At 42.1% G+C, this 14905-nt stretch overlaps 1 protein-coding gene across 1 annotated transcript; it reads right to left on the bottom strand.

Annotated features, from left to right (window-relative positions):
- Positions 1-2131: 2131 nt before the first annotated feature.
- Positions 2132-4746, bottom strand: LOC310995072 (lysosomal membrane ascorbate-dependent ferrireductase CYB561A3-like; the record flags this gene model as incomplete). The annotated part of the gene is made up of 4 exons (XM_083984001.1): positions 2132-2360; positions 2515-2669; positions 3153-3361; positions 4560-4746. The coding sequence occupies 4 exons, from the start codon at positions 4744-4746 to the stop codon at positions 2132-2134; spliced, it is 780 nt and encodes a 259-aa protein (XP_083840127.1).
- Positions 4747-14905: the final 10159 nt, after the last annotated feature.

The following is a 14905-nucleotide window of genomic DNA, read 5'->3' as shown; positions in this document are numbered from 1 at the left end:
ATTAGGATATTACAGCAGCTCATCATTAAACAGAAATTTTATTATTATGTTATTTTTAATGACACTAGCCTACTAAGTCTTCCAACACATACCTTCAAACGCAGTAAAGCCACACTAAAAATGAAGGAAAAGCATGTCTACTTATGATATTACTCTTCAATGTGTGTATTTAATTTATCTAATCCCCTAAATCATTTGAGTGCAAGTACAAGACAGCTTTATTTTTCTTTTCTTGTTTTCCTCTTCGTAACATAAATGGATACAAAGGTGATAAAGCTATGGTACTGTATTGTCTTGATTAAGAAACCCCAGAGTTGCAGAAGTTACATAATGCACCTTTAAATGTTACAGCAGACTTTCTGATGTGGTTAGTGACACAAAAGCAGCAAACATCTACGTAAAACACAACCGGATGCAGCTGTGTAGGTGTCAACACCATCTGCATGTTAACAAAAATAATTACAACTGGAAACAGTGCACTCATTATAAGTAAATTACTGAAAGAAGTCAAGTCATGACCTTTCAGTTTATTTGTAGAGCACCTTTAACAGTAACAGATGTTGATTCAGATACTGGATATGTTACACCCACACCCACACACACTTATATTTTCTGTTTTTATTTCTATATTATTGTTGTTAGTCACTATCTTTATTTTTGTTCATGTTTTCTGATATCTTGTGCTTTTGTACATGACATTGTACATATTAATATTATTATAAGGTGGAGTCTTCAAATAAGCCCACTGTGTTTTTTTGCCTCTCCCTGCACTGTTTCATTGTTATCTATCATGTTTTATGTGTATTCTTTTAAATTGTGCAAAAATAAAGAACTAACTTACTAAGAACTAACTAAATTATTGATTACAGCAAACAAGAAAAACACAGAAGGTCGCAGGATATTTTCATGAAAAAAAGCACTGCAAAAAAACAAATACAATCATTTCGACAGTAACTCATCGTCTAATTCTGAATTACACTCAACAATTTTATTTTTATAGATCACATGATAAATCTGAGTGAAGAAATTCTTACACAGAAAAAAAAAACAATGTAAATGACATGATTTTAGAGAAGTCACTGGTGGAGTTAGAGGTAGAAAGTTATATAAACTGAAAATACTCAAAATTACAAGCACCATAAAATGGTAATGTCAAGTAAATGCAGTGGGTAACTTGTTATCACAGTGTGTGGCTGGTAAATTGAGTCGGCTCCTGCTCTATAATTCCATCACAGTGCAGGTGATGAGGACGAGAAAATGTCTGATACCTGCGACGACCCCCAGCGTCTGAGGCTACTATCAGCTCGCCAGAACACCTCGAGCTGTCGGCTTATTTCACGGTCAGACGAGCAGCAGGTCAGGCCTGACTGTACTCACTGATTGCTACATGACTGTACAACACCGCGCCATAAACAGCAGCAGAGAAACTATGAGCTGTATAGGTTAAATTCAGAGACATCATTAGAAATGTATGGATCATATAATTCTCTACCTATCTTCACTGATGAGTAAACCTGAGTGCAGAGGTTTTTGCATCTATAAAACGTGCTGTGAGGTCAGTGACATCACTTCTTCGTGCCATTGTGGTGGTTTTTAAGACATTATTTAGATATTACTGATATAATTGTGCATAAATGTCTTCATCCAGAGAAGAAAACCTGCAGCGCTCCATGGTGCGTTCAGTGCATCCATTATTATCCTGAGCTTTTTTGATTCTGCAGAAGCTGTAATAAAAATTACAAAATAATTATCAGATTTACAAAGTTAAAGGGATAGTTCACCCAAAATTCAAATTGCACTCATTATCCACTCACCCTCATGTCGACTAAGGGCTGGGAGAAGTTTCAGAGTCCTCCGTGGCTTCTCTGAGTTACAGGGGGTCTCGGCGTAGCAGTGCATGTCCATATAACATGTCCATAAATGCGAAATTGTTCCAAAAACAATTAAATAAGTCTATATTTCAAGCTTGTTTGTAGCGGAAGCTCCTCTTCCTGGTTCGTCCAAATTGGACTCAGAGAAGCCACGTATAACTCTGAAACTTCTCCCAGCCCTTAGTCGACATGAGGGTGAGTAGATAATGAGTGCAATTTGAATTTTGGGTGAACTATCCCTTTAAAACACAGATACACAATCAACCCGTGATGGACTGATTTACAATAACATGATGAACACTATCCCGGCCTACATCCATACTCACAAGGATTTGTTCGCCGTCAGTTTCCGGTCTCTGCCATTTCTTATTGGATAAGAGTCCAAACACGACCAGCCCAAAGGCCACGATGAGGAGGCCCAGGGAATTTACAAACTGTGCCTCCGCCGGCAGTGAACTGTACGGCTCGCCACCGCCGTCGCCTCCTTTACTGCAGCGGCAGACGGAACAAAATTTGATTAGGAAATCCACTTTTTGCATGGATCAATTGCATGTAAACCGATTTACAGTGCAATAACACTGTTTTCCAGTTGAAATAAAGGCAGCAGTGTTCGATTTGCCAGTTGCGTATTATCAACACTTACAGTGCGAGCTGCAGTTTCTCATTGATGCCACTGATGCAGGAAGCCAGACTGAGGATCAAGATCGCTTTCCCCACCCAGACGTGGACCGGTTTCAGTTTGGTTCTGAACCACAGTGAAGAACAAGGGAGCAAGAACCCAGCCAGGCCGAGGATCCACTAATAAAGCAGCACAGTGAGAGGACAAGAATCGTGCACTGCAAAAACTCAAAATCTTTCCAAGAATATTTGTCTTATTTCTTGTCAAAATGTCTCATTTACAGTCAAAACAAATCTCTTTCCATTTAAAATAAGACTCATCACCTAAAACCTAACTTGTTTTTACATAATTTCCACTTGTTTTAAACAAATCTTCACTTGAAATAAGTAGAAAAATCTGCCAGTGAAAGCAAGTTTTTTTGTGCTTGTAATAAGAAAGAAAAACTTGACCCCCTATCAGATTATTTTAAGTGAAAATATGCTTGAAAGAAATAAAAAAAAGTGTCTAAAAACAAGCTACTTTTTAATGTGATAAGTCTTATTTTAAGTATAATGAGATTTGTTTTGACTAGAAATAAGACAAATATTCTTGGTACGTTTTTGCAGTGTGTGCACCAATACCTTCAATAAGTGTATATACGTATATAAATCTATGATTCATACCTGAATGGCAAACATGGTTACAGTGCAGATGCCCACCCAGCTGTGCAGAGAGAACAGGTGTTTGATGTTGAAGTGTCTGTGGAAGTTGAACGTAGTGTACAGGCCCAGGCCGGACAGGAGCAAAGACAACAGCATGAGTCCGGCGTGCACCAGCTTCCAGGTGCGTTTCCTCTGCCTCCAGGTGAACGGCACACGATGCACAACAGCTGCTGCAGAGACACAGATGGACGAGAGACAGCTGAAAGAAACAAAGTGATAATCTGCCACATTACTCCTCGTCATCGCTGCTGCTGCTGCTGCTGCTGCTGCTGCTGCTGCTGCTGCTGTCATCTGAGGATAAAATTAAGAAGTCCTGATAATTTCTGCACATGTTTTACATTCAGAACATAGCTAGCGCACTCATGCAGTGAAAAGTGTAATGAGTTTACTGTCTGCATGCAGAGACTCACTTCAGCTTTCCAGGTATCATGATGTCTAATTAAAATGATAACACAGTCCAGAGTGAAAATACATCTGTCAGCTAAGAGAAGAATAATCATCAGATACTGAGACTCTCACTTCAATCATTCGTTTTTTTGTTCATGCACTATTGAATCACAACTCCACACAAGTTGCAGAAGAGGTATCTTTAAAGGGATAGTTCAACATTTTGGCAACAACTCTGTCTCGTAACGTTCCGTTATTATCTCATAGCGTGGTGAATGTGCAGGTCACAACTTGTCCACCAGAGCGTTTTGGAGTTGTTGGATTGTGTATTTGATGAGTTTGATGGGGGAAACCAAGAAATCCCATGAGCCTCCGTAGCGTAGCTCTGAGCAGCTCGCGGCTCTGCTCTGCCGTTCTAAAAATAGCTTACACCGACAATTAAAGGTAACGAAACTATAGGGATTATGGCAATGGGCCAATTTGCCAAAATGTTGAACTATCCCTTTAAGTTGGGGGACTCACAAATGAGATAAAATCGTCATCGGTGCTGCAGAGTCCTGAGGAGCTCGGACTTCCAGTGTGAGTCAAACTGCACTAACACTGGATCCTACATTTCCCAGAATGCAACACATCTTCTGTGAAGCTCTGCCTGTTTGGCTAACGCCCAGATACTTCAAAACCCGACACCTCTAATATGTCACGCAGGCTTTCAGTAGAAAATCTTCAGGCTCACAACTCGGTCCAGGAAAACACTGGCGGCCTCTCTGTGACTACAGATTTGTTTGCTCAGACTTTGGAGAGCTCCACTCAGAGCCACATAAAACTTTAAACAGCTGCTTTTCCCTTTCCGACAGCTCAGCAGCAGCATCACAAACTCACACAGTAACAAAACCTCTCTGGAACAGTGGGAAACAGATTTATACAGCTGTTGTTTTACATCAATATCTACTAATAAAGTGTTTACTGAGTGTATTTACTTACCATTGCCATACAGGACCACCAGCCCAGACACCATGAGCACAGGGTGCCAGTTGACCTGCAGGGCGGGGTCGTCCCAGGAGAAGCCCCCCCTCCACTGTGAAGTCCAGCAGCTCACCATCAGCACGCAGAGCAGGGACAAGCACACGCACAGGGCGTAGGTGACATAGAAAGACACTGAGGGCTTCATATCTGTGCGAGAGAGTGTAAATGCACTATATCATAAGCAGAACATACAGTGAGTTAATGTGAGAATCTAAATGCACTGAATCAATACCAGCGCTAAGAGAGAAAGAGGGGTCCTTTAAAAGCAGGATGGTAGTAGTTAAACTACCGTAGAACAGGCCATTTCACAGTGTGATACCAAACGCAATGCAAGTCATTTTACCAGAGGTGAAGCTAATGCTAACCTCTTTAGATACACTTAAGTCTCTAAAAGTGCAAAAGCCACAGTCTTATGATGACACTTCTGGTTTTTAAAGCTTTAAATTGAGCTAAATTCTATGAAAAATTAGTTTAATTTATGATTTTATATTGTAAAATCGTTACTTTCTGAACCACAATTCTTCTCTAAATCAAACAACTTTCAGTATTTCTATTCTATTTGAACTTTCCAAAAAACAAACTGTCCTTCTCACCAAACGAGAGTTTCTCTCCTTCACTTGAATCGTCTCCAAAATCAGAACTGCAGCTCCAAGTCTCCTCCTGTTGCTTCCATCCATTCGTTCATTGACACTTATGTGATGGTGGCTGACGCAGCATCCATCAGGAAACTGTTTCTGACCTTAGATAAGTGTGGAGGCTGAGGTCTAAGAGGGAAACAATTGTCCTTTTCTGCATTGTCCTGCTCAGTGCTGAGGTGTTAGTCATGGTTGATGATTACAAAATACAAACAGATGCAGGTTCTTAAACTTAAATTACTTTTTTTTTTCCTTTTCTTGTTTTTTGCTGGGTCATGTTGATTTATCAAAGACTCTGGATTTTTTATTTATTACAAAACTAAGTTGAAAGTCATAATTAAGACACATTTACATTGGACACGCTCAGGTCTGACGTAAAAATGTTCAAACTGATTAGGTTTTATAATTGATTCAAGACTTTCTTCAAAGGCAAATCACACATGACTATAATAGGGATGATTATGATGAATCTACTTTCAGACAACATGAAACAATTTGAAACATTATAAGTCTCCTCAGGCTGGATTGCGTGCGTCTCTTTGTGTACGAACTTGTTGACAGTCTGAGGTGTTATGAAAAGTTTTCTTTTTTCTTTTTCAAAGTGACCATGTGAGTGACAGAGAGCCGTTAGCATGTCATCTAATTTGGCACAGACCTCCCGTCTGAATAAAGGCCCCACAGTTTAGTGACAATCCTGAGATCTGGGTTAAGGCGGATGATCACACAGGACCAGTCACGCAAGGAGCGTCACGCCAAATGAATGTGTAATCTCATTTTACTTTGTAATGACAAAATGCAAAAAGGCGAGAAGAGCGTGAAGCTGAGAGGAGATTTTATTGCAGCCATCATGAGGGAGATGTCATGTTAACAGCAGTGAAAGAAATATCCAGGTGGCAATGACATAATGCAATTTCACACCTCATCATTTGCCTGGTTATCTGGACACAGAGGTGTAACTTTCTGCTACACGTCGTACAGCAGCACGGTCACCGGAGCACTCAGCGCCATGTTGTGTATGATTTGCTTGGAACAAATGTTTTCGTCGTCGCCATCGCCCTCCACAAAGATGGAGACGAAGTGGTCGGCCTCCCACGGCACTTCCTGTGTCTGGGAGGCCAGCACCCGGATGCACTTCTGCACATCTTTCTTGAAGCTGAACTTCTTGTCCCCGGGAAGGACGGACGCCATCTTGTCGATGGGCCCGGACTCGGAGACGATGAAGGCGTCCAGCTCCACGGCTTTCTCTGTGACGAACACACGCACGTTCCTCTGGCTGTAGTTGCTCAGCTGGCAGGAAGTGTTGGTGTTCCCCATTTTGCTGCTGCTGCTGATGCGTGTGTGTGTGTGTGTGATAACCACTGGTGTGACTGGTCAGGGCTGCAGGGTTTTCTGGAGGCTGTGGTTTAAAAATTAACAAATATTCAGCATCACCTGGACTCAAATCTGTGCACATGTTAGATAGATTCATGTGGCAGCTTTAATAGGCTACATATTCATAACTGTTGTCTTTGAATTTTTAACCTTTAGCCACAGTGCAGTTTATCTGCGTAATGAATGCAGGGTTTTTCCTGGCCAAAATTTCGGCTGAGGCGGCAGCGGGGGGGGGGGGGGGGGGGGGGGGGGTAGTAGAATATTTGCTACTACCACCAAGATCTATATATATAGCCTATAGCCGTGGTATAATGAGCATATACCACGGCCTGTCGTGATATATTGCTTAAATATTGCGGAGAGTTGTGCGTACGCACAGCTTGATCAGTGTTTCCCACTGACAGAAGAAAAAAAAAAACAGTGTGTTTACGTGCGGTGCGCCCACACGCGAGAGAGGCGGCAGGTTGAGAGGCTGACTGGCGGAGATGAGAGTTGGTGAAACGCTAGCATGGTTATTAAAAATTTGGGACCGGCAGTAAATTGGGAGTCGGCTTTTACGGGTACCCGAAGTCCTGTCACCAAGCTGCAAAGGACACCACCGCGTCTCCTTCTCTCTCTCTTCACGCTCTGCGCTGGTGAGGTGCGTTCACGCTCAGCACAACGTCTGAACGGAGCGGAGCCCCGATGAGCCCCGCCCCCGCGGGCACACAAGCAGCGCGTCAACGTCACCTTGCGGCCCGGCCCGGAGTTTAAATCAAACGCACCCCTTCTGCTGCGGTCGAGTTGAGAACGTCTCTGGTTGAAAACAGCGCCACTGAGCTTTCATTGATTTTCAATCAAGATTCAGGCGCGCGGCCGCCTCAAAATTTATAATGCAGAAAAAACCCTGCATATCGCTGGGGGCGGCACAAAATAAGGTGGAGGCGGCCGCCACGCAATTTTGAACGCAGGAAAAACCCTGGAATGAGAATTTATTTGTTTACAGCAGAAAGTCACATAAAGTTACTAAATATCACATTTTTATTCTGGGGAAGAGAGATTATTAATAAAATATTGTAAAAAAAAAAGTACCTAATAATGATTTTTAGACTTAATAACATGTTTAAAATCAGGGGCGGAGTGGCCATCGGCAGGATCGGGAGATTTCCCGGTCGGCCGGCGGCCAATAAACTCAAGTGAGCCGGCCCGCAAGCTGCCCTGCGTGGCCGTGTGTTGCTCACGAGTTAAAAGTAACGTTTACTATAAGCTCCCTAATCACCAAGCTCTACCTCTACACTTATGTAAAAAGTCCAACCATTATTTGTACCCCTTCATGTCTCTATACATCTCACTCATGGTTGCGATAGTGAATCAGACTCTCATCAATCCAGCCTACTAAATGATTTTTGTTTAGCCTCCTATCTTTATCTAATTATTTTTCTTCAATGTTACAGAACTTTCATGATCACAAAATATAAAATAACCAGCAATTTAATTTGTTTGTTTGTTCTTAAACTAATGTAGAATGGTGCAAAGCCTCATGGGAAATGCGTCAGCCTGTCACTGTGAAAGTTATCATTAAACTAGCGGCTACGGCTAAAAACAGATCGACTCACGGAAGCCAACCAGCAAACCGTATCAGTCCTGCCCGTGTGTTACGTTATCTATAAGTTATATTAATTTAACAAGACAACACAGTCCGTGCTTTACTGTAAGTGGGCCAGTGCGCGTCGGTACGCGGACCGCGGTACCGTTACGAGCCGGAACCTCTCACATCACAGCAGCAGCTGCTCTGTCTCCTCCATGGGCACCAAAGCATGTTGGTGAGTAGGACAAGACCCGAAACCGTGGCGTTTGCAGCGCGCTGTCAGTAAAATCAATTTGCAGAGTAGAGTAGTTGAGAGTGGGAAATAAAGGAGTAAACATGACTGGATGTAATGTTATGGTCAGCAGTGTTAAGTAGGCTAAATCTGCTTGGGAGGCACTAATTGCAGCTCTTTCACATTCTGTATTTCTGTAATTTCTTTCTTTCTTTTTTTTTTTTAGCTAGATAAAAGTAACAATGTGTTAAAATGCACCAGAATATGGGAAATGGTGTAGCCTTTATAAAAAAAATTCGGGGGGAGGACCCCCAGACCCCCAATTAAGTTTTTTCACCCACATTTCCTTTTTGCTTCTGGCACTCATATATTTTGCCATATGGAATGACACATAGGGAGGGGGGGGGGGGTGTTGGTCCGATGGTGGGCCGGTGCGGTCAGAATTTTCCCGGTAGATTTTGGTGCCCCACTCCGCCCCTGTTTAAAATCCTCAGAAAGAGTTAAAACATAACAAACATTTTCCTCTACACACAGAAAAAACAAATATATACTTAACAAAAGTTAGTATATATAAAAGTTTCAATTTAATCTCTATTTATCATAAATTAAAGACAGAGTGAATTCTTACCTGCTGACACGATGAAGGCGAAGTGACAGTAACGCTCTGTGACTCTCACTTGTCCGAGCAAGAGTGAGTTTTATGGGCAAAGTCTGATAAATATGCAAAAAGTTAGAGCAGTGGGAACACTGGGCAATAAAGTGTGTGCACCTGCTCCATTATTACAAAGTCAGTTCATAGTTTCATTCAGCATGCAGACGATACTAGTGTTAGATATCATTTATTTGTAGTAGGCTACATTTATATATGATGGATTTAACCAGATGTGATGTTTAATTCTATTTCAAGTACAACATTTATTTAGTTTTCCAGTGTCTTGAATGTTTTCTCTCACACTGCGCTCTGTGCTTTTTTTGCACTTGTTCTGGCTGATGCTCTCGTGAAATTAGACATACAGACGCATCCAGATTAATTTAAAAAAGGAGAAGCAACATGGCTCATTACACTCTGCTATAAGCTTCACCAGTGTGAGAGTGAAGCTTCTGTGTAATTACAGCACCTTGTTAGATAAAGCACGACGAGCCTTCATTTACTGCCTGGTTTGCCTATACAAAGTGGTGCAACAGCAGTTTAGAGATAAAAAATAAAAAAAATACACTGCTGGTCTGGTCTGGTCAGGTCTGTCCAGCACTTTATTCTCAGCACAATGAGGATGTGGCTGCTGCTGACGTCCCTGCTCGTCTCCGGGCTGGGTCCCCTGGGGGACAGGGACGGGGACCGGGTCGTGGGTTACTACTACAGCTGGAGCTCGTGCAGAAAACTGCTCCTCCTCCTCGGCGGACCGATGACTCCCACGGGACCGGGGGCACTTCTTCTCCGGATCCAAACTGAGAAAGACTGCATGTGCATCCAGGGAAGCTGCAGCCACCATGATGTTGCTGAGCTGCACACGCTAAGGACCTCCCCTTCCCACTTGGCATATGTGGTACGTGATGTCCACACACACAGTTTGTCTCATCAGGATGTGACAGAAATAATCCACAGGAGTCATATTGCCTGTTTGAGTCAATACTTATATAAATCTGGGGCCGTTGGCCTTTTGTTCCCATGATGTGTAACTCTCTGTGTAATGATGCTGCCACTGGAATCCACATCTTCCATCGACACATTGTTTATTTTTATCCTCACAGTTTTGCTGCTCTCTGTTGTTTGCATGAATTATCAGTGTACCTGGCGGGGTTGTTATAGAGTCTCCGAAATTTGATTGCAGCAACCTGGTTTATTTTCTCACTAATTTCACACTGCTGATGAAAAGAATATCTGACACGCAGCATATTTTGGCACATGTTTGGAATATTCATGAAGCAGAAAAAGCATTTTTCAAGGAGTTTTTTTTTTAACCAGCTAATGCTTTAAACTCAGCGAGAGAAACTTCACCGTGAGACTCCCGCTCCATGCTCATTTGAGATTTAAGGCAGAAAAACCTGAGAGCTGTCAAGTAGAGCACTAAAAATGAAAAAGCAGAGTAATATTTCCTTACGGTTACACAGACATATAAAAATAGAGTTAGTGAAATAGTGCAACAGCTGTGGAATGTGAATTAATCCCTTTAAGAAACTAATCTCCTCTCTATTGGCCCAGTTAACAATGAATGTTCTGCATGGCCACTGGTGTGTGTGTGTGGTGCATTCATGTGCTTAGAGAAGTATGTGCCATTATGGTAAAGAGACCAGGCCGGGCATAGAGAGAGAGAGAGAGAGAGAGAGAGAGAGAGAGAGAGAGAGAGAGAGAGAGAGGCACTAAAAAGGAGCCATTAATGTTGCTTTTCTAGAGTTCAAGAGTCGACTACAGCCAGAGTGGCGACTGTGTGGCTGCACAAAGCTAAATGCTAACTACAATAACAATGCCAACATCATGGAAATGTTTAGCAATTAGGCTATAGCTATAGCTCTTATTGTACCTTAGTTTTCCGATCTATCAACTATCCAAAAGAAATTGCATTCTTGACAAAAGGTTTTCTAAGTGGCCTGATGAATTGATCAGAAGTTTCATGTTGTTACCACTGGACCATGGGGCGCATGACGTCTGTCCGACTACCTATTTCTCCGAGCATATATTTCTTTATTTTTGCGTCCATTAGTCCGACCTCCCATTTCTCCGATTTAAGTAACCCTAACCCTAAACCTAACTGTAACACTGTAGAATAACTTGGATTAATGGGTAGTCGGAGAAATGAGCGGTCAGACTTTTGGGTGGTCGGACTGACATATGCTCCCCTGGACCATGTTGACCTCTCAGAGTGATTGTGTGTTGAAGGATTGTTTGCTTGGAGAAAAACTGGAGATCAAAAATGGATGGCGGGAAGAATTGAAAAGAAAGAGCGAAGAAACAAGTGATCTTCACTTGCTCAAACAAATGTCCCTTGATTTTAGTTCAGTCCTGAAAGTTTGATCGTATGAATTGAAACAAAAAAATAGCCCTCTATTTGGCCTCTGTATGAAGTCATGATTGAAAAAGGTTGGGAACCACTTGTTTAGACCAAAGTCATGAAGCAATCACTCAATGACTTCCATTCCTAGGCCTTAGCTTAGCCAGTAGCATGGCTCCAGGTTTTCCCATGGATTGGCTTCCTTTATTTTTTTTGTTTTTACGTCCTATAGCTCTGATGGCGATTTCATACTTCTACCTTCCTTTCTTGTCATTGCAGGTTGTTTCTAATCATTCACAGGGTAGAAGTTTCCCAGTTTGTCTGACATCAGATATTCCACTTGAGTTGCATGCCATTAGCAGAGCCAGGCCGACTCAGCAGGCTGGAGGTGAAGTCGTCGTCAGTCGTTTTGCAATGGATATAAATGAAGATCGCCCTCATTCAAAGTCTGCATGGTCCCTGCATCATGGCTCACGAGCTGCTTCAGGCCACGGTTTTCAGGCTTTTTCACTGGAGAAGCCCATCGCCGTTCAACAGCAGAAAGCGATACCAAAGAAGAGACGCTGTGCTGCTCCAGCTGTGCTGATTTCCTGTTGTCTTAAAGAGGGTGAATTACGACCGGCGATGACCATTAAAGAGAAGCCAGAACAACAGACTGCACAAGCACAAATAAGGCAAAAAGACATCGCACAGCCAGCGATGAACATCCAAGCTCTCAGGAAGTATGATGGACAACGGTTGTCAAACACTTTAGTCAATCAACGTGACAGAGTCCAAACTGCTGCAGTGAGAACCTCAGATACATCACAATTAGAGACACAAAGCAGTGAAGACACTTTCATGAAGAAAAATGAGCTTTTGATGTCAATTAGAGGCTCGACTCTGCAAGAAAGCCTTCGAAAACAACTTTCTGTAAAAGCTGCTTCTAGTCTGCTTGAGAACGATGATGCTGCTGATGATGATGATGGATTTTACGTTCAGAGGAAGCTCTCGTTGGTATCCACAGAGAAGAAAGACGTCGTAAATAGACGGCCGTATAAGCTGAGGGCCACTCAGGATGATCATAAAGAAGATTTCAGTGGGAAGATAATCGCAAAACAAGCAGAGCTTCGGCGCCCAGAGGCAGGAAGTGAAACTGAGGGATTGCATACAGATACTATTGGAAATGGAAACCAGGACAGATTAGCATACATCCTACACACAGACTGTACGAATCAAATAGATAATAACGACGCCAATCACAAAGAAACGCTCGGCGAGGTGGGAGAAGATGGCTTAATCACACTGCTGCTGATGGAGACAGAAACACAACCAGCATCTGAAATAAAAACAGTTCTAAGCTCAGACACTGGGTGGAAAATAGTAAATACACCCATAAAGCAGCCGGTTAACCCGCCATCCATCACTGAAGTTATACGGGAAAACTTTATTATTGGAGCAGATAACTCAGAGTGTGGATGCTTGAGAGAAACGCTGTTTTTATTATGCATACATTATGCGATAGATAGAAAAGAGGCAATGGATCTGAGACCCGCAGAAAGTAAAGTTAAAGCAACGACGGAGTCTAAACAGGTCGAACAAACCACACAGGAAATGGAACACACTGAGACTAATAGCACACCTCATGAAAACATCAGCAAAAATCAGACTAAACAGCAGGAAAATGGGCCGTCAGAAGAAACAGTCATACCTTCACCTCCCCCACTCAAAATAACAGACACAGAAACAACAACAGCAGAGCACACGGCACAGACAGTGACGGGAAACGCGGCGGTTAAACAGACAACGCCGAGTTCAGAGGTCACGAGTCAGGGAGGCACACAGAGAGCTGACGGACCGCCAACAACAACCACAATGGACAAAAGTCCAGAGCATGAGACGGACACCGAGCCCGGGTTTATCTTATCAGGTTTAACAAGGAATGTTGAACCTACAACCAGAGAGCCGCTGTCGGGCCTCCGGATGAGAGAGAATATAACCACCACGCCTCACGAAGCCACAGAGAAGACAGAGGGAGAGACGACAAACAGGCCAGAAACTCCAACTGAAGAAGATCCAGGAGTGAGATCTTATATTTTATATTTTAACAACCTGTGAAAATAGGCAGCAAACAGTCTTTTAAAACTTCATGAAGCTGTACAGACAGACTCCTGATCAATGAAAGGAATGTGATGTGTAGAAATGTGTCATTATTTATTAGCCAGGGACAAACCTGTGTCTCAGAGCCAAAAGAATAACTCATCTCATAACCCACAGGAAAACATTAAAATTACATTTTTTTCAAACTAAGTAATTATTAATTTTTAGAGGCACGATTTTCCCCTGCTTTCACACTAAAATAGGCTGAAGGAAGATAAACAAAGATGGGCTTGATGAAGCTGAGCTTAAGCTAAGCTAAATTTTACTTAATATATATATATATATATATATATTAAAAGATTACTTTTCTTTAGATCTGCTGAAGAGTGCATTTAGTTGACCTTTAGAAAGAACAAGTCCCACTTTCCTGACACCAGGCGAAGTGAAGCTGATCTAAACTTAAGCTAAAATATACGATCAACGAAGACAAGCTAGACTAAATCAAGCTGAGCAAAACCAAATTAAACTTCAATGATCTTAGCTAAAGTATAGGCTATAAGATAGGGTAGACTAAATCAAGCTAAAATAATAAGATAAGATACATGTAAGCTTAAGTAAGCTAAGATGAGCCCCCAAATGCTTATCTTGTTTAAAGTTTTACTTTAGAATAGATAGATTAAATAGAAGAGGATACAGAGGGAAAAGATTTAATGTATGAAATGAGCACAGAGGATTTTTTTTTAAATGTCCAACAGGAGTAGCTATAGGAGAATATACTGTTATTGGAGATAAAGCTGCTGCAAGTAGGATAAAAGGAAGGAACCAGGGACGACTGAGTTCTGAGTGAAAATTGTGAAAATCGGTTAATTACGGCCCACTTAATTGTGGAAAACCTAATTTAACTAATTCAAAGAAAATGACTTTCAAATCCAGTGTATGTAGTAGCGTGAGATGAAATGAGGCATGTTTTTAAATTTTTTTTTTTTTATACTGTTGCTGCTCACATTTCCCAGCAGTGATGAAAGTTCTCCTCCACAGTCTGCAGATGACACGGCGCCACCACCGTGCAGAGGTTTAATAGATCGCACTGAAGCTGGGTGGAAACGCTGCATGGAGAGATTTGCAGGAGCCGGATCAAAGCTGATTTCCTCCAGGGAAACCACCACGGCTGCGTTTAAGGAAACAGGAGAGCTGGAGAAAGGCCATACATCTGTGCATGATGACAACCTGCCCGGTGATGATGATGAATATGAACATTTCTATTATTTTGATGGAGTGTTGAAAAGAGTTCGAAATAATTTCTACCCCCACGACAAGAGTGAAAGACGGAGAGAAAGGGGGAGTCATGACACCTCAGAGAGGAGTGTGAGAAAGAAAGGAAACAATCTTCTCAGTTATATTCAGCATCTGACTCTGAGGAATAAATTCAGTCA

The sequence above is a fragment of the Trachurus trachurus genome (assembly GCF_905171665.1).
Source record: "Trachurus trachurus genome assembly, chromosome: 12".
Lineage (NCBI taxonomy): Eukaryota > Metazoa > Chordata > Actinopteri > Carangiformes > Carangidae > Trachurus > Trachurus trachurus.
This window is presented reverse-complemented; position numbering and strand designations above follow the sequence as displayed.